The sequence below is a fragment of the Equus caballus genome, chromosome X (assembly GCF_041296265.1).
Source record: "Equus caballus isolate H_3958 breed thoroughbred chromosome X, TB-T2T, whole genome shotgun sequence".
NCBI lineage: Eukaryota > Metazoa > Chordata > Mammalia > Perissodactyla > Equidae > Equus > Equus caballus.
In genome coordinates this window covers 31,981,958-32,001,889 of record NC_091715.1, presented here as the reverse complement: position 1 = coordinate 32,001,889, position 19,932 = coordinate 31,981,958, and the positions used below count along the sequence as shown (strand labels likewise).

At 44.0% G+C, this 19,932-nt stretch overlaps 1 protein-coding gene across 1 annotated transcript in view; it reads right to left on the bottom strand.

The window, feature by feature from the left end:
* TSPAN7 (tetraspanin 7) overlaps nt 1-19,932 on the bottom strand; it is a 128,524-nt gene that overhangs the window by 11,103 nt on the left and 97,489 nt on the right. The window contains exons 2-5 of the mRNA XM_023634211.2: nt 12,372-12,560; nt 7,778-7,852; nt 5,088-5,183; nt 3,469-3,624 (exon numbers count right to left, since the gene is read on the bottom strand). Coding sequence (XP_023489979.1) covers nt 3,469-3,624; nt 5,088-5,183; nt 7,778-7,852; nt 12,372-12,560 — 516 coding nt within the window. The remainder of the gene's footprint in view (nt 1-3,468; nt 3,625-5,087; nt 5,184-7,777; nt 7,853-12,371; nt 12,561-19,932) is intronic.

The window sequence follows — 19,932 nt, the reverse complement described above, 5'->3', positions numbered from 1 at the left end:
TTTCTTTTCTGTGAACTTCAATTCTATATGTAAGCTGAACATTTTTTTCTAAAGTATGATTTCTACTCCTCTGTAGGAGATTTCAGAGCCAGTCACATTTGACAAGCCCACTGCAACCAGTAAGAGAAACCAGAAAAATGAAGTGCCTGGTAGTAGCACAACGGTGGCAAAATTGTTCTAAACCTTCCTGTGCAGAGTGGAGCTCTTCCCTGAGCAGCGTTACCCGGGAGTTTGTTAGAAATGCAGACTCTGAGGCCCCACTCCAGACCTACTGAGTCAGAATCTGCCAAATCCCTGCGTTATCCATTTTTAATGAATTTTAATAAATGTTAATATTTCCAGATGTTTCACATGCCCGTTAAAGTTTGAGAAGCACTCTTCTCTAAGAAGAGTTCCCCTACTATTTTTTTTACTCCAAATAAGAAAGCAAATTAATGAATCATATCAGTAAGAGGGTTACTTAAAAATGAGAAGACGAAAGGGATTTAGCGTCTTTGTTGTTGTTGAAACAATAAAAGACCAAGGCTGAAATAAATGCTTTCTCTCTCTGGATTTATCGCTGTTATTCATCATGCGGACCCACAAGCCCATTTTCCACGTCTCAGCATAGATCTGCAGACTTCAAGAACTGCTTTGATACTACAACTACGGGCCATGTTTGCATTCCACCTCAACTTCTCCACTAAACCATGATCTTATCTGCCCACAACAATCTCTTTTAATTTCCTACAATGAAAGCCTGGTTGTCAGGTGTGAGATAAATCTACAGAGACCTGCTCTATGTCCTAGAAAACACCCAGAAACAGAACAGGTAATTTGCTCACCCTCTCAGCAGGTCTAAATCAACACAGTCGCCAATGGAAAACATCTGTGAGTGGCGGACTTTCAATACTAGGAGTAGACGGCTAGTGCCAGACAGGTTCTGGGAAGAGGTATCTTGGTAGCTGCCAACCAGAATAACTCTCTCTCTTCCTCTTGCCCTTGCTCTTAAAAAACATCAAGGAATTCCTATGGAGTAGGGGCCCAGTCAATGCTATTAGCCAACTGAACCTGCAGACATTTCATCATCCTGCTAGCAAAACCAAAATAAATTCCATCCCCCAAACAAAACAATAAATATCCCGTTTAACTGCTCTCACCTCCCTCCTGCTCTCTCCCAGTTAAATGTAAAGGCAGGTTTCTCAGGCTGCCAGGTAAGAGCCAAGAGTCATCCTTCTGTGCTATCAGAACAGAGGGTTCAAGATAGCAAAAAATCGACCAGGATTTAGAGTGTGGGAGTGCTTAAGCCTCCTGGGGGAGGGAGTCAGTAGGGGAGGGCACTAACCTTTTTGAGTATCTACTATTATTATCTTCACCCCATCCCCACCTTTTATAGATGAGGCATCTGAGACTCAGACCTGAGAAGTAATTTGTCTCAGAGGTTTGTGTGGGCCTCTTAAATGAGAATATCTAATCAAATCATTAGATAAATTTCAGTTTTCATTTATTTTTCTCCACTGAGGGAGCTAAGTTGGAGAGTATAAGGAAAGTGAGGAGAGAAGTTAAGCACCTCTTCCGGGTATTTGAGGTGCCCAGGAAAATGTAAAGTGGAATCGTGGGAGGAGGCAGGAAGTGAGGTCAATTTGTAGGTTATCAGTGAAATGAAAAAATGCTATCCTATCTTTCTTTTTGGACATAATTGTAAGGATTATATAGATGCACTTTGGCATATGCCTCTAAACTTGCTTTTGAATACAAACAAAAGATCTTCCCTACAAGGACCTGCTGCATCATTTCTAATAAAAGCCATAGTGCGGTCTAGTGGAAGACAAACTTCACCATCATCGTCATGGCATTTACACTACAGTGAGCATTCTGCATTACAGTTAACATTTATTGTGTCCTTACTCTGTGCCAGGCACTGTGCTTTAGACACTTTATCTCGTTCAATCCTCATATCAATCCTAAGGGGCAGGAACTATTATTATCTCCATTTTATGGATGAGAAAAAGACGACTGAGAAAGGTTAAGTAACTTGATCAAGATCACACAACCAGCAAGTGGCTGAGCTAGAATTTAAACTGAAGCCTGACTCCAGACCCCATGCTCCTGACTTCTAGATCCTCAACTTTCACAAAAGAAAAGGAAGTTTGGGTATTAAAAAAGACTTATCAAGGTTGACGGTTGCTGCTGCTACAAACAACCTCCTCGGGCTCTGTTATACCAATATCTCACTGCCACAAAGCACTTCTTGCCACCTTTAAATCAGAGCATCCATCGAGTGCTAGGTATGCTCCACACTTCAGAAAATGGCAGCATAACGACACGTATGGGTGCTCAGCAGGGATACTCAGGAAGAAACCAGAAGTCATCTTACTGATGAGAGGAGAGGGAGGCCTCAAACTTTGGGTTCACAAGAAAATTCCAGTAGGAACAGATGTGCTCTTACTGAACATCTTGCCTCACTCCACCACTAGCAAAGTAATAAGACGAGAATGACGAAAAGAGCTTCTAGAATGGCAGCAATGCCTTGCAGCATTTATGCTACAAATACCAACAATAAATGGGTAAAATACAGAAACCATGTCTTAATATTCTGAGAGGATGGGTATCCTCTATGAATTATTCAGTAGTTGGCCTAGATCACATAGAATTTTGAAGACCTTCTAAGGATAGAATTTCGTATTAGTAAGAAAATAAAATTCACCTAATGGCCGCATAACCACACGTAAACTCAATAGTACGGTTTTTTTCCTCGTTTTACAAAAACAAATGTTCTATCTGGCATTTCTTTAAGTGTTTAAGAATACAGATAGCCTTCACACACAGTTGGATCATGTCTTCATCAGATTCTCTGTAAAGTGGAATACAGAATTGATTTTCCTTTCTCTACTTAAGTTTCATTTCTCTCATTTCCACTACATACTAACTTTCGAATTTCTTCCAGCCAGATTTTTTTTGTTCTAATTTCTTTGGGAGTCAGGATGTTGACAGTGAGTTGAATTGGAGTTGTTGATTTCTTTTCCTATAGCAGAGAACTCCCTAAAATAAAGGCCACCCTCCTAGCAGAAGCAGATGCTGCCTGTCAACTCTACTCCCCTTTCACGCTAAGGACTGGCACCCAGCTGGGAATAATTTCTTATTTAGAAGGCACATTAAGCAGAAGAAAGACACACAGAAAGAAGAAAGGCAACGTTCTCTGACATCAGCACCAGGGTTAACAGGAACCACTTGCTAAACCTTCCTAACTATGCCTGGTAGATTCTTGCTGAGGGAGAGGAATGTGAGGCCAAGCTGAGTCACAGCTTTCTCCTTCAGAAGTGGGCAGCCCCAAGTGCCTCTCGCAGGCAATAAAGGACCACAAAGGAAGATTCCCGACTCTCTCCTAGACTACCATTTCTAACCTATTTGTCATAATTTCACAGAAACAAAAAAGCCCTCCCTAAATATTCACCACTGATCTCATCAGGGCCGAGAGGAAGCCAGTACCTTTTGGTTAACTTTGGTGGCAGCCACGGTCAGATTGTGTAGATCCTGGGGATTACAGTCGGTTTCGTTCATGCAGCAGCTCGGGGGGATGCCATGCTCCAGGAAGTAGGGGCTGGTGCTCCAGTTGGTGTAGTTCTGCACACCACAGCAGCTCAGCTGTTAACGGGGAAAGGAAAAGAATCAAAGTGCAGCAGTTCAAAGACATTGTGGTCTCCTCACTCAGCGCCCTGCAACTTTTAAGAGAAACACGGGCCAAGCCCCTAAGTCAACAGGCACAGCTTTGGTGAGCCAAGATGAGCTGAAGCTCCACTAACAATTATACTCACTGGGAAGCCTCTTTGAACTCAAAGAAGGAAGGCAGTCCTAGATTACACGTCATCTTGGCTTTCTTACCACCTCTACAAGGCAAAGCAGTGCCTCTCTGGCCTGGCTAAGCATCAAAATCACCTGGGCGAGTTAGGCGCTGTTAAAGGTACAGAGGTATAGATCAACTAAATCAGGATTGTCGATGGGGGAGCTGAGGCAAAAATAGTTTTAAAAAACTCTCCACACGATCTATACTAATAGGTAAATAAATGGTTTAGGAAACAAAAAGATGCACATAGAGGGAGAGAGCGAGCTGGCTGGTAAACTACAGCCTACCAGTTGCCTGTTTTATAAATCGGGTTTTATTGGGACACAACCATGCCTATTTGTTGACTTCCTATCTATGGCTGCTTTTGTGTCACAAGAGCAGAGTTGAGTAGTTGTGACAGAGACTGACGGCATGGCCCCCAAAGCCCAAAATAGTTACTATTTGACCCTTTCCAGAAAAGATTTTCCAACCCCTGGCATAGGGAATATTAAAGCAAATGGGCCAAAAATACAATTGATTAATGAATTTGGGTAAAAAGTAAACCATTCCTTATACTATTTTTGCAACTTTTCTGTTATATTTGAAATTTTATCAAATTAAATTACCAAAAAATAAAAATGCCGCTTCTAAAGCAAAAGAACAACAAGAAAAACCCCAAACACCTCCCCAGGAGACCCTGAGAGGCAGTCAGGCTTGAGCACCAGCACCTTCCCCTCCCTGCTCCCACCCACGTGTCTCCAGGCAGGAAACATCTAGTTTTCTCATCTCCTCTGCAAGGCATGGGGCAGCCTAGGCCATTCACACATCTGCAGATCCTCGGTTTCTCCTCAGTCCACTCTCCACCCCCACTACACTGCCGAAGCCAGTGAACACAGCCCACCTGAGCTCTCCATCCAGCATCAAGACACCATTTCCAGAATGCCAACCTTTGGGAGCCAACAATAAGCAAGGCTGTCACAGACTCACTGCCTACCTCTTTTCCAAAGCTTCAGAGTTTAAGGGCAAACTAGCTTTCCTTGGGATGCTCACAATCCTTACTGATGAAAAGCAAACCAGAGGCAGCAGTCTTTCTTGACGCTGATTACCTGGATAACTGGACCCTGGACAAGCACTGGATGTCAACTCTTGGAAATCAAACTGGACCAAGAGTTGGAGAACAGGAATCAACAGCAAATGCTACTGGCCCAACATCACTGGCAGCCCATAAATCTAAGGCCAGACCTTGCAGATAGTTGCCAGCCCGGTCTCTCTCCCTGGAACTTACGCTGCGCTGCACATGATCCACTGCCCGGCTCCTCTCATCATTGCCATTGTAATTCTGCATGGCATCCGTGTAAGTCCTCAGGAAGGTGTCCTTGATCTATGGAAGACAAGGAGGAATGTGGTTCTGGTCCACTGCAGCCCAAATGGGCTCAGATTCATACCAAATTCCACCCCAAAATAGCCTCTTCTTCAAGTCTCTGAATAAATGTAGGCCAGGGAGGGAATGCCCTGTTTTCTGAGACAAAACAGCTCAGAAAATTCACCAGGGGTTTATTAGCTCAGGAATTTAAAAAAAATTTTCCCCTCGCCTCCTATCCAGAGGAAGCCTGCCTTGTTAAATGACCCATTGAAGTGGCTAGTCAGTTTCTGAAAGGGCTGTCACGGTGAGCTGCCAAACCTCAGGCTTGGGTCTTCCAGTTACTTTCTTTGAAGTGATTAATGCCCATCTTTCTATAACTTTTTCTGCCCTTACTCAGAAGAAAGACAAAGGACAGGCCACTGGGGGGCAGGAAGACTGATGTTTTGCCCAGAAACAGATCCCTATTCTAGCATACAGTAGTGGGGCAAAACCAACTTTCACTTACCTGTCTTTATTGAGGCCAAAAAAGGGGCTAAAGCACAAGAATTTTTGCTGTTAATAAATAGTTAACAAAACCCTTTCTCCTTCTCTATGAACATATCTGACCTTGGCTTAACTTTCAAGCTCTGTTCCCCTGGAAACCTGCTGAAGGCAGTGCGTCAGGTAGGTTACCAGGCAACACCCTTGCCGTCTTATGGTAAAACTACCCTATGATTGGTGAAATGATTCTGGACTGGGAGGACAGCAATTGACAATAATTACCTAGTGGGAAGCTTAGGGCTAAATATAGTGACTCTCCTGGCTAGGCATGTTCCTTACTGAGATACTGGATGCTATGCCCATGGGACAGTTATGAGAGCTAGAGAGGCACTGGTTTCATGGAGCTCCTAAGCCAAGTTGCCTACCACACACAGCTGTGTCCTCTGACTTCACTGCACCTGCACTGGCTCTTAGGGGTGGGAATGTGTACACAGAATAGAGTCTGGACCACTTTGAGGACTCCAGCTGAAGAAATAAGCCCACTGCTGCCCTGTTGGCAAGCTGTGCTTCCTTTATTCTATCCTTCTGAGTAAACGGTGCTAAGCAGGACCTATTGTCATCATGTGTGTTTGACTGTTTAGCCAAATTCAAGACCAGTACTGGTGGTCAAAGAGTGGCACTGCTACCCCCACCCACCACTCTCCGAAGTGTTTCAGATGAAAAGAGGCTAGGTAGATAAGGATGTCCAGGCCTAGGTATCAGGAACCATTAAGAGAAAACTCCCTATGTGGAACCCAGTCATAGCAACATACAGGAGGAAAGTGGGCAAGGGCCGAGGTGGGGGCGAGCCAGGCTGCGCCTGCAGTTCACACATGCAGCGGGGGCACCTCTAGGGTTAACAAGGCCGTGACTTCATCAGGTTTCACCTTACCTGAGAATAAGAATGAGGGATGTAGTGCTAATTCCAGATGTGGTGCCATATGAAATGGGTTCTAGAAGTCAGCCTTGGCATCTGAGCTACCACCTCTTGTAAAGGGAGAAGCCGTGGCAATAGGAAAGGGGCAGACAGTGCATAAGCAAGCTTATTGGGAAGTGAATTTGGCCAAAGCACAAAAGCAGGGCCTGGCACAGATGATGCCAGACTTTCAAGAGCCACAGGATCACTCTACCCCATCGGCATGTTTTCTACCCGTACCTTGCTATTTTTTTCCTTTCATGTGTGTGTATCTATTTCTGGCTTTACTGTTATTTTCGGGGTACAATAATGGATTTTGGGGGGGAGTTAGAACTTTATTGCAGCGGATACACTTTCTGACCTATCATCAATATACACAACTGAAAAGTGATACCACGGCAGCTACAGACAGCATGAGAACATCTGTTGTCTAAACAGAGCAGCTATGGTGATAGTACATAGGTGAGAGTACATGATAGTACATGGAAGGATGGCCACACAGCTGGCAGTGTCCTCAAAACTAGCAGTTAAGATCACAAAACATATTCAAAATAATTTTTCCCCAGCTTTAGAAATCTAAAATTGTACATGTAAACTAAAAACAAAGCGCTGTGGGGGTTTTAGATCATGACTGTCTTCTCTCTTTTTTCCTCACTATTATGCAAAGCAGCAGAGCTTCTCCATTCTGGCATCGGGATTTGATCCCTGGGTGGCAGGGCGTGTCCCCAGGCGCTCTGGGGAGGGGAGAGGCCAGCACAGGCTGTTTTGGGGAAATCTAGCACTTTGCCTGTGGGCCACAACTAGTGTGGCTTGCCTTTGCAGTCTCAGAAACCTTGTTACACAGATACAGACTTGTCCCTTGCTGAAGGGGCTATTTTAAAAGGCGTATATAATCTATGTGGATGGCCACTGATTTAAGACAAGGTGGAGAATTACTTTATGAAATAGCTATATAAAGAAATAGAATGAGGATCAACAACTCAAGTTTCAAGTTTAGTGAAATTCCTGCATTTAGAATTTCATTGGCATTTTGGCCATATTACATGACATTTGGAAAATAGCAATACCGCTGGAGATGCCAGCTAGCCTACATGCACCCTTTACATATTTCAAGAGATTTCAAAAATGTTCCTCCCAAAGACCCTTTAACTGAGTTCTCCACTTTGTGTATACTCACCTCATGACGAAACACAAACCCTGAAATGCCAGCTACGAGCTCAGCCAGGAACACCAGGGACAGAAACATGGCGTACTGAAAATCAAGTGGACAAGGACAAAGTCAGATACATCAGGATGAAGAGGAGTGCTTCCTCGGGGTAGGTTACTTCTTTTCAGACGGAATTAGACAAATCCTCATATCCCCTCAACGAAATTTAGGAAAAGCTTAAAAATACTCTTTTCCAGATTTACCCACATGAGCATCAATATAGGAATGTGTCTGTTGAATATGCTTAAGCATTTTGGGGCACACAGGCTGGGGAGAGCTCATCCAGAAACTAGCATCATGCTTGTCAGTCCAGCTCAACCAGGAGAAATACGGAAGGGCTTTTTACAACTAAGGTATCCACTATTTTTAACATTAGTATTCTTGAGCTAGAAAGTACCCTGGAGGTCATAGGACGTAGTTCTGCCCTGTCTGGGGGCCTTCATACCCCCTCCCTCACGATGGTCATCTGGCATCTGCATGCGCCCTTCATCCAGCATCTGCAAGCCAAGCCCAAGCCCTCCACCTACCCCTTACAGCCCATTCAGTTTTCAAACTGTTCCCATTGCTGGAAAGATTTCCTTTCCCTTGGCCATAGTCTGCCTACTTCCACTCACTGGTGTTGGATCTGCTTTCAGGAGATACAAGAACCAGCCCGACTTATCTTCCAGACAACGGCTCTTCATGTGTGAACACAGCAATGGTGTGACCTTGCTGCTTCTCTTCATTCAGGCGAATCCCTCCAGTTTCCCTAAGCACATCTTATATGAAATGGCTTCAAAATCCCTTCCTTTGGAACTGTGCATCCCTCCCATCCTGACAGAAAGACCAGAACGTGCACAGGTGGACATTCTTTCTCAATATGGTGGTCAGGCCTGAATACAGCAGTTGCCAGTGGGCTGCTGACCTCTCTCGTTCTGCATACTACGTGGAGTCGATAGCCTTTAAAAAAGCAAATATGCTACGCTGCTGACTAACAGTGTTTGCGGGCATCTAAAACCCTTAGTGCCTCTTACTCATTTCACGCTTCCTGTACTTTCCAAGTTGATTTTGTGTGTGTGCGTGTGCATGCCTAAGTTCAGAGATATTACATGGTACTTATGAGACATTAAGGCTTCACATTTTTGTGACTTTGAAAAGCAGATAAAAGGAAAGAGAATTGATTCCTTTCCTACAAGGCATATGTCTTACAATCTGCTTCTTCTCATCTCAAAATGAAATACAATGGTCCTGAATGTTTGGAATGGCCCTAGATCATGCTATGGAATTTGGATAGACTGCACATGGCCATATTACTTACTTGTAAAACGTACATATGTCTTGTAAAGTATACATATGTGCATAGGATCATAAATTATTTTTCTCAGCTAGTGGCATATATATTAAAAGGAGGAAATACTGGCTTAAAATGCCAGTTTCGTTCAAAATATTACCAAAAGTTTCTACACACACTTAAAGCACAGTCACTAAAATATCGAACACACAGTTATGAGTCGAGCGCCCCATGTACATGACTTCTCTCTCTCAACTTGGTACAAAATGCAATTAGAAGCATACTTTATGCTAGGGAGAGTCTCACACTAGGCTTAGACTCCCCCAGAAAGTCCCGCAGGAAAGTAACTGTGAGGAGGCAGATGGGAGAAAGGACATTTGACTCTGGTCACAAGTCCTCCCAGGTTTGAGTCCTAGCCTTGCCGGGACTAACTCTTAGGAGGGAGGCAGACGCTCTGGTCCTCCAGAAAGAGGAAACAGTTATTTTCAGTTGTTTTGCAATGAAGGAGGTTAAATGAGGACCGTAAAATTCTAGACTGACAGTTCATCAAGTGACTTCTGCTCTCAGCCAGATCAGCAGTTTCCTGCCTCTGGGAAGTTCCCTGCTCCCAGGAGCTGCTTCTCCTTCAGAAGGCCTTGGCCAAAAGCCTGTTGGGAAGAGCTTGTACTAAATACAGGTGACAGGGTTCCAGTTTTCTCCAAATGAAAATATTGTAGTAGAAATAGTCCTGGTTTCGGAAAGAGACATATACAGGTTCCGATCCCTGCTCTCTGCACATGAGCTGTGTGAACCCGGGCAGGTTACTTAACCTCTAAGTCTTTATCATGTGATACAAAATACGACGTGCACTTCATGATGGTGGTGAGGAATAAAGAAAACGTAGTATGCACCCAGTACAGCATCTGGCAGGTAAGAGGAACTAAATGATAGTGTTTTTTTTCTTTCTTTTTTTTTTTTTAAGACTGGCGCCTGAGCTAACATCTGTTGTCAATCTTTTGGGGTTTTTTTCCTTCTTCTTCTTCTCCCCAAAGCCCCCCAGTACATAATTGTATATTCTAGTTGCAGGTCTTTCTAGTTCTGCTGTGTAGGACGCCGCCTCAGCATGGCCTGATGAGCAGTGCTAGGTCCGCGCCCAGGATCCGAACCAGCGAAACCCTGGGCCGCCGAAGCTGAGCATGTGAACCTAACCACTCCGCCATGGGGCCGACGCCCATAAACGATAGTTTTTAAAAGACGAAAACCAAAAGCAAAACAAAACTCAAAAAACTTCTCTCCAAAAGGCTCACCGGCTAGTGAGCTCACAACTGTTAGGAGAAAATGGCAGTGTGGTGTAAAACCACCTTCGGAAGACGCTGGAGACGATTCTTCCATTGTCGTATCCACTCGTGCGCCCCTCTTTGGTCATAGTATTTGGGCTGGAAGAAAGCTTGGTGATTTAGTCCACTACTGTTCTTTCATAAATGGGGACAAAGGCCCAAAGAGATTGCATCCTTGCTACTGAAGACTTAAGCCAGTTAGTGTCAGAATCAGTCTGGTCTCACGACCAGGTCTCTCCCTTCTTGTTTGGACAGATGGATGTGTAGCAGTCTTTCTTTTCTATGCCTCTGAAGTTAATTCTCCCCTTGCTACTCATTGTACTGAAGAAGAGGTTCTCAACACTGGCTGCACAACAGAATCCCCTGGAGAGCTTTTAGAAAATGTGATGCAAGGGCCTCACCACCATCGATTTTGGTTCAACTGGCTGGAGATGGGACTCTGGCAAAGGTGTTTTTCAAAACCTGCTCAGGCGATTTAAGCATGTGTCCAAAGTTGAGGACCACAACACTAGAATGAAAGAAATCCTAGTGCTTGTAAGAAGCACTAGAAGGTAGACTCAGGGTGCTAGCACAGAGTAGCAGGTGACAGCAGCAGGAGTGCCTCAATATAGCCTCACTATGGCTTTTCCACCCACCCGGAAGAATCAGTGGTGGCCTGGGCATCAGCCTCCTGCATGGTCTGCAAGACAGAGAGTCGCCAAATCAAGCACTACTTCCACGAGGTTCCCACCAAAGAGACTGACCAGTGCCAGTTTGGAAGGTGGCTCCTTTGGAGTGAATGGCCCTCACACCCGTATCTGTCACTAGATGGTGTTCAATGTTACTATCACCTAGGGCTAAACGACAAAGGACAGGCAACACAGCACCGATGGAATCTCTGCTCCCCCTTTCACAGAATAAGACGTCTGAAATAAATCCTTTTAAACAAAGTTTTCTTTTGAGGAGAGGCCTTTGCTATCTTTTATATATAAAATCCTTTAATATTAACTCTTGTTAATGAAAAGCATGGACAGTGAGTAGGGAACTAGGCAACCAGTCTACCAAAAAGTTCAGAATCACAGGAACAGCCTTTCAGCAGCCTGCTCTTACCCTTTGGGAAACATCACTGCTGTGCCTGTCCTTATTAGAGTAAAGGCACCCAGCACTGGTCTGGTAGCCAATACTGGGCACTGCATCAACCCTCTGTTGAGTGGGGAAGCTCTGGCTTAGCTCAACTCCTACAGCCCTGAGCCAGGGTGTGCAGGTTTAGAGAAGAGTGTGTCCTCGCATGCAAGCACGACCAAGCTCAAGGAGGCAGAAAGTATTTCTCCAGTGGGAACTTGGAGATGAAAGGCTGCTTATGTTCGGGATGCTGCTTGCTCGCCAAAGCTGCACTCTCACAAGAGAAGGCTTGAAGAGGTTTCTAAGGCAGAGTTTAAAGGTGGAGGGGCCAGCCCGATGGCATAGTGGTTAAGTTCGTGCGCTCTGCTTCAGTGGCCAGGGGTACACGGGTTCAGATCCTGGGCACGGACCTATATACCATTCATCAAGTCATGCTGTGGTAGCATCTCACATGGAAGAACTAGAATTACTTACAGCTAGGATATACAACTGTGTACTGGGGAGCCTTGGGGAAAAAAAGGAGGAAGGTCGGCAACAGATGTTAGCTCAGGGCCAATCTTCCTCAAAAAAAAAAAAAAAAAAAAGTAGAACAGGGCATCTTGCCAGGAGGATATAAATGGCCTATTGGAACCACTGACCACTGCTTTGTCATCATCTACCTCGAGGGACCAGGTCTGGATTTTTTGTGGCAGGCTGTGTTCAGGGTTGCTTTTCCCTCTAGAGGATTAACGGGTAGATTAGGTAAGAGTCTGGACTAAAATTAGAGTCAATGAATATTAACGTCTTGTCTATGCCTTCAAGAAGGGCCACTTCACTTTCACGTGATTTGTACTTTTACAAAAAGTAACTGAAAAAGCAGTATTATATTGTGACTTACCAGTTTCAGCATCCATGGGCTTCCACGGCATGTAGCAAAGCATCCAAACAGGCCAAAAACGACAATGGTGGTGCCAGTTCCGATGAGCACATAGGGAGCATTTGTGGAGTTCTCAGCAATAAGGGAGATATAGGTGCCCAGAGTGAGTTTGCCCCAGACTCCAACAGCCAGCAGGATCACCCCAGTGATCTGAAGAGGAGGAAGAGGAAGAAAGGAGTGTGAACCTGCTGCTGAGAGAGGAGAGAGTCAACACAGAGCAAGGTGGCCTGAATCTGAAGACTCAGATTTCCATAAGCAAGATGGCACTTGCTGCTGTAGGAGTCTTTGAAGCAGAGGGAAATGTTGGAGACCATTAACTAATGCCATCACAGAGGAAAGACACTTTGATTTTGTCCAATTAGATCTGTCCCTTACACAATTCCAAATGCAGTTACTATCCTAATTGGAAGTTAAGGCAACAATGAAGAATATTTTTTAAAACTGCTTACAAAGAGCCTTCCCAGGTCTGGTCTGAAAGCTGCTAGCCAACACTGAGCTGGATACAACCCCAGCAAGAACGTCAGCCACACTCTTCAATAGCATGCGTGTATATAGTATGTTTTAGGGACATCTTATATGATGTTCTAAGGAACAAGGTGATTTTCCTTGACTATGATCACAAAAATCTCTACAAAAGCAAAACATTCAAAATATTTTTGAATCCCTACTGATATGCTGCCTTACTTACTTTATTCAATATAAAACAACAGAAGAATCTGAATAGTTCCTGGAATTAGCTGTAATATAATTTGTCAAGTCCAGCTGATCGGTCCAAAGGAAATCCCCACAGCACATCTAAACTCTAGAACCTTGCATCAATCAGGCCCTCACTTCAGGGTATATTCTCGGGGCTACATGCTATGCCTTACTCTCCATCCCCTGCAGGCCACATACTCCAGCAGCTTTAGCTGCTGAGGCCAGCGGTTTGACTTTGTGATTCTATCTCCCTATCAGGTCCCTCCTCCAGTTTGCCGATGGCTTAGCAACTCATTCAAACTGACAGCCCTCCAAGTGCCACCGTTCTGATACCTTATGAGGCTCAAAAGAAGCCTGGGTGGTCAAGGAAGCCCTTCCCTAGTTTTGTCCCACCCTATCACCCAGTGTCCCATACCAAATGCATCAGCTCCCTGTCTAGTCCCCCATTCAAGTGAGGAGGCAAGATGAAAAACTGGAGAAAACCAGTATGACACAAATGAATACCCACCTCAAAGATACCCCTGTCAATCAACACACTGTTCCTTAACATCTGTAAGTGAAACCACCAAATACATGCTGCACGCGGAACCAAATGGCTGGGGCAATAAAGATGTCTAGGCCTCTCCTCTTTACACTGAAAACTCCTGCAGTTTGGAGCCAAACTCCACCATCAGATTGTTTCTCTGTGCAGGCGAAAGAACAGATCCTGCACCTTTTCCCGTATCAGGTGAGAGTGGGCTCCACCTATTTGGGGGGAAGGGATCAGCAGAAACAACAAGAGGTTGGTGATACTCCCCTACCCCCACCCATAGCCTCTACTTTCTAGACCCATCACCAGGAAAGACAGAACTAAAACTTTTAAATCAGAAAAAGATCGAGGAACTAAGGCAAAGGTGAATGACTATGATGCAATGTTGAGGAGAAAGTGTTTGACACTAATATTTGGGATAAGGTGGCTCAGTGGAGGACTGCTGCCTGTGAAAAGTTCCAGTGGGGATGGACTTAGTGAGCTACAACGAAGAATACACATGCTAGAGTTCTTAAGTCCTCTGCTGACACCTGGTGGCTGCTAAAGAAAGTACCTCCCTTGAGCAGCCTCTTCGGCCATAGTCCTCCAAATGGAAACATAAAATGCTTTTCATGCACTGGAATCAAAACTTAAGATTCAACTCTACTCATTAGGGGTAGGAATGCAGTGAACATTAGGTGGAAAGGACAGTGCCTGAGCTATCTTTAATTACTCAATGCTTAACACAGTACCAGGCACAGAGCAAATGCTTAACATTCACTGACAAATCCACTTCATTTCTCTGGGTCTTCGAACCTCTATTTTATAAACAGTCTCTAAAACGCCAAATACTTATGAAACTTCTCATCAGGTAAATACTGTGCGGTACCTTAAAATGGCACCAAAGAGAAACTTTCTCCTCTTCTTCCCACTCTACCATTATCTGTCTAAAGCCGTAAATATCATAATGTAAAGGTATTGAACAAAGACAAAAATTCAGCTAAACTAGTCATGGCATAGGCTGAACATAGGTCTCATCTAGAGACTTGTAATTTCATGTGATTGCCCCCAAAGATTCAGTAACACTTCAGACATACACTGAGCAGCTGCATTCTCTATACTACTATTGCCAGTCATTATTGGAATGTGATTGCTCTAATGAAACTGTATACTACCGACCAAGTATGAGAGTCTGATATTGTCTTGTATTACTGTGACCAGTGATCTCATAAAGTTCGCTTATTACCATAACAAACATTATATGCAGTATGTTAAAGTTAACACAAATGCTCATTTTAAGGCAAACAGTTATTAACATCATTTCTTTTCTCTTTTCAAACAATAATTTCTCCAAATGCAACCATTGCTTTGTGTACCATATTGCATGGGAGAAAAACCATCCAATATCTTGACCTTGACCAAGTCAGTCATCCTCTAAGGAACTCCTCCTCTGAATGACGTGGAGACTAGGAGAATAGGCCCCTTCCAACACCTTAGACCAGGAATCTAAGAACAATCCAGAGAGGAAAGGCCTTCTCCAGTGTTGCTCTTCTCATACTTAAACATTCCTGATGGACCAACTCTGTGTTTGGAAGCCTGAACTCCACATATGCAAGGCCTGCACACACCAAACCTGCGCCCCTTCGGCCTCATCTCCCTCACTACTCTTTATGCACTCTATGTAGTTCCAGGAAAACTGAGGTATTCTCTGTGAACTTCCTGTACTTTACTACTTCTCAACCTTTGCTCATGAGGATTCTCTTAACCAGACTTCTCACTCTTCCTATCACTACCTGTCTACATCCTAAACTCTTACGGTACACTACAGCCACTCCTCCCAGCCTCCTTAAACAGAACTTACTCTGTACTATGCCATCATTATGCTGCACCCTATCCCCCTCTCATGCACATCCAGGACTGTGATCCCCTTGAGGGCAGGAGCTGTGTGTCCTGCACATAGTCAGTGCTCAGTACGCATCGGCTGAATGAATGGATAAACAGCTGACTGCAGATTTGAGAAGGGGAGAGAAGTTTCATGTTTGTCATCTACCTGCAATACCCTCTGAACCTCTTGGAGGAGCTATCAGAAACGCTAAGAAAGCCAATCTGAGCAGGCATTGTAATGTAGGGAAATAACAATGCTAAGAACAAAGAAGAAAAGATTAAATAGACAAGGGAGAAAAAGGTCGGGCTGCAGTGTGCTCTGACTGAGTAAAACCATATTTGGTAGTGGCAGTGGTGGTGGGCTTGGGGTAAGTATCGGAAGAAATTGTCATGCAATTTAAGGAGAAAAAACTACAAGCAAAGGGCTAAATATCCATGAAACACAAACCAGTATTTTCTCACATTTTTCCTACTATAATAATGCTTCTTACCAAGGATAGGAAACATAAAGAGACAAGCCAAAGACGAAAGTCACTGTTATCTATACGATTTTTTTCTTGGTTCCTATCAACATACACACACACTCACCCAGACATGTACCTTTACAGGTATCCACACAGTGAAAAGCAAGGAACATGTTTTTTTGACATCTCTCTTCTGCTTTTGGGTGCAATGAGTAGGTTGAGAGCTCACCAGTGCAATTTTGTGTCTGAGTTCCTCAGAGACCTTAAATTTCTAAATCCATCAGTGCATCACTGATTTAGTTTTCTCATGGAAGTTTTGCTTGTTTCTCAGAAGAATCAATTCAAGCAACCAAGAGTGTGGCTGAGGAATGGACAGATCAGAGCCCATAGATAAACCACATGAGTGGTGTGGCGAAGGCCCCATCAGCACCTTACACGCTCCTATATCAACCACAAGCTAGGAAGACAGACCTAGCGCCTGCCAGCAGTAGCCAAGCTAAGGCTCTCAGTCTCTTTTTATTCTCAGCATCTCATGGTGGCTTGACATTTCCTATGTGCTTACAGTGCAGCTCAAAATACATGGATAGGAGAGTACCTCTGGCTATTTCTAATTTAGGCTTGGTAATGAGGCTGAAAAAACCATAATGGTAGCATCAGAAAAAGTAGATCAGAACTAGAAAATGTGATAGTTCACATTACTTTAAAATTACATTGAAAGAAAATCCCAGGTAGGTTTGCCAATATACCAAGGGGTGTCCAAAACGCTCTGAAAGAGACTTACTGAGGCTTATTTTCATCCTAAAGTGAATATTGGGGGAGCAGGCAGCAGAGATAAGCGATTCCTTTGCTCCTTCCAGAGCAACACAGCTAATGCTTGGAAGGCTCCCTACTGTCCCCTGCAGCGTGTCCTGATCCTCAGAGAGAAGCCAGGGATATAGTGCTTCCGGCTTTCTCCCGTGCCCAGAGGCATTTTACTTGAGCCCACTCCCTTTTCTGCATGCAGCCCACAGACCTTCTGTTTAAACGGCAGCGGCTCCTCTAACGCCCATGAAAGGTCGCGCAAGGTTTGGGTCTGACAGTCAAGTTCATAATTTTTTTCTTTAATTGCATGATATGCTAAATATGAACTTGTGTCATCATTAGAATAACATGTATATGTTCATGTAGAAGTGGGGCTCATGAACCACGTATTATGCAATTAACGTAAGAAAGACAATAGAAAATTGAATTATAGAAGCACAATCTATCTAGAAGGCACCCCTTCTTAAGAAGCCCTATGGGATAGAAAGCACTATGGGATCTAAAACCAGCCAAAAGAAACAGACATGAGAAATCACAGCCACAAGTCTTAGCTACACAGCAGTTTAGGTGAAAGCCACAATTCAATCCTCTCAGAGGTGTACAGGTTAATTCACCCTCCATGATGACACGCAGAGGTATCATGAAATGTTCTTCCCCTACTCCAGATGATTCTATAACTCAGGAAAAACACATGACAGAGAAACTCCATACACATCATCAATAATTAAAACACAGGGTCCTTGGAAGTTAGATTTTAAGCAGACAAGTAGCCAGTAAACGATGCTTTCAGCTCATCCATACTTGAGCATGTATGCTGAGGAGACGGCAGGGGAGGGTGAGGTTTTGCGCAGTGTTCCAACCTGATTTTGTAGAGGTGGATAAAGCTCCCAGAAAGGCACAGAAACCAGCAGCTTCCATAAGCTCGTGGTCTTCTCTTTAAACTTGAAGAAGTAACAGTGTGACTCTGTCATTTATAACAAGATTTTATTATGAATTATTTGTGTAAATACTTAATGTTTTAACGTAGACTAAGAACCAGAATTTATTGGGGTTTGTCAGCAGGCCTTAGTACTTACTCCAGATGAGTGGCAGAAGGAGACTCAGAATATCTATGGCAAAGCTCCAGACTGGGAGCTAGGATACGAGGGCTTCAGTGGAGTTTCATCACGAAGCAGCTGTGTGACTTTGGGCAGATGACCTAACCTTTCTGGGCCTCAGTTCCCTCTTTAGTAAGATCAGGAGGTGGAAAAACTTGACTTCCACTGCTTCTCCCTAACTCTAACATTCTAATACAACAAATCTGAATCTCAAACTTGACATGCTTATTCACCCCGAAATATATTTACAGATATGCCATTGGGCAAATAAGCCAAGAAAGTTTATTAGGTCCTCCCTGTGACTGACAAACCATCAGCAGTGGGAGTAGGAAAATCAGCTCATTTCTCGACTCGAACGAAGCCTACTGTGCTGCCAACTTTCTCAGGTGACAAGTGGTTCCTGGAGAAAGAGAGGGAAGGAACAATGCCGAGGGGATCACGCATTGTAGTTTTACACAGGCATCCAAAGATTCATAAGGTCACTGGCATAACAACAAGCTTTACTTTTTATATGAAGATGCCACTGTCATCTTAAGGGCAGTAAGACACATGCTTTGAGCTGTTTCTTTCTAGGCAAGTATGTTAGCCAATTCAATCCCTTTGATCCCTCCCTTTTATGTCTATGCGCATGTATGGGTGGATGTGTATGTGTGTGGAAGAGACACATATTCCATGGCGGGGAGATTAGTGGTATCATAAAAAAGGGATAGGGAAGTTGAGAAGAGGGAGAGAATTGAGATGATCTTAAATGCTGATTTGTCAAAACTGAGTTTGAGAACCAATAGGAACTGTTGGGTTTGAGGTAACCAAAGGCCACACAGGCAACACGTTCAGAAGGCAGCTGTGGATGTGGGACTGGAGTTTAGAAGGGAGTCAGAGGTACAGGTAAGGGCTGAGGCCAGAGGTGACAACTGAGGGAACAACGTGTCTAAGGAAACAGAAGCAGAGGATGGCGGGAAGGACAAGAGCTAAGGTTTAAAGAAGACAGTCATCAGAACGTGGGAGGACAATACTGGAAGACGGGGAACAGTGAGGAGACACAGGACAGACGGGACAAGTCTATAAAGGCAGCTGCCAATAGGAGAAGTAGGAGACAGGAAAGAAAAGGACGTTTTTCTCCTCTAAAGACTTATAGGAAACAAAACACCAGCACAGTTCATTGACCCCAGGTATGCCAATGAATAGACACAGTACTCTATTTATATACCCAGTAAAGCCCATGAAGATTATATTTATATTTTGTATTTAAATATGTGTTTCATCCTATTGCCAACTCATAGAATTCAATTTCCAGGAGCTAAGCTGTGAACCTAGAGCAATTTGTCACAAAGCCTACCTTCTATTTGGATTTTTTCAGTGACCATATAGCCAGGGTCTGAAGTGCAGACTGTCTAACAGGTCACAGATGCTTTTGAAAATATGAAAAGGGTTTTGAATGGCACTATGAAGAGTCAGGAATTCCAGCTCCGGCTGTGGGCCCACCATAGGCTCTTCTTCACCTGTGTAGTGAAGCAGCTGATCATCTTATACGAAATGGCTCCAAGAATGCTTTGAATCCAGCAAACAACGCTTCCTTCTCCCAGATGTCTTCAATATGCAACGACCAGCTTGTACCAGTCATGTTGCACATCTGTGCCCTAGTTCTTCATCTGTGAAATGACAGGACTGGCCCAGGGAACATCTACAGGGGTCCTTCCATTGCTAAAGTTTTACATGCTTCTTTGAATTGCCAAATGGTCCTCAGACGGTCTAAGATCAAGCCCAGCTGTCAGCTAGGATGCAGACCACACTGGTCAACAGCATTACCAAGGGCCTGTGCTGGCTGGGGTCTGTACTCAGCCTGGGGAAGTCTAGTTGGGGAGTGGCTCAAGCAGGTAGCCGGCTGGAGACTGAATAATCTCTAATGTCCTAGAGGCCCAGGAAGTGGTGGAAATCGATCAATATGGGGACAGTACTTTCTGAATTAAAAACTTGTTCTGAACATGGTAGATACATTTGAAATAGGCCTATTACAGAAAATCAGAGCTACACAACTGCTAAAATCATAATAAAGAGCACTTTATTAAAATAGT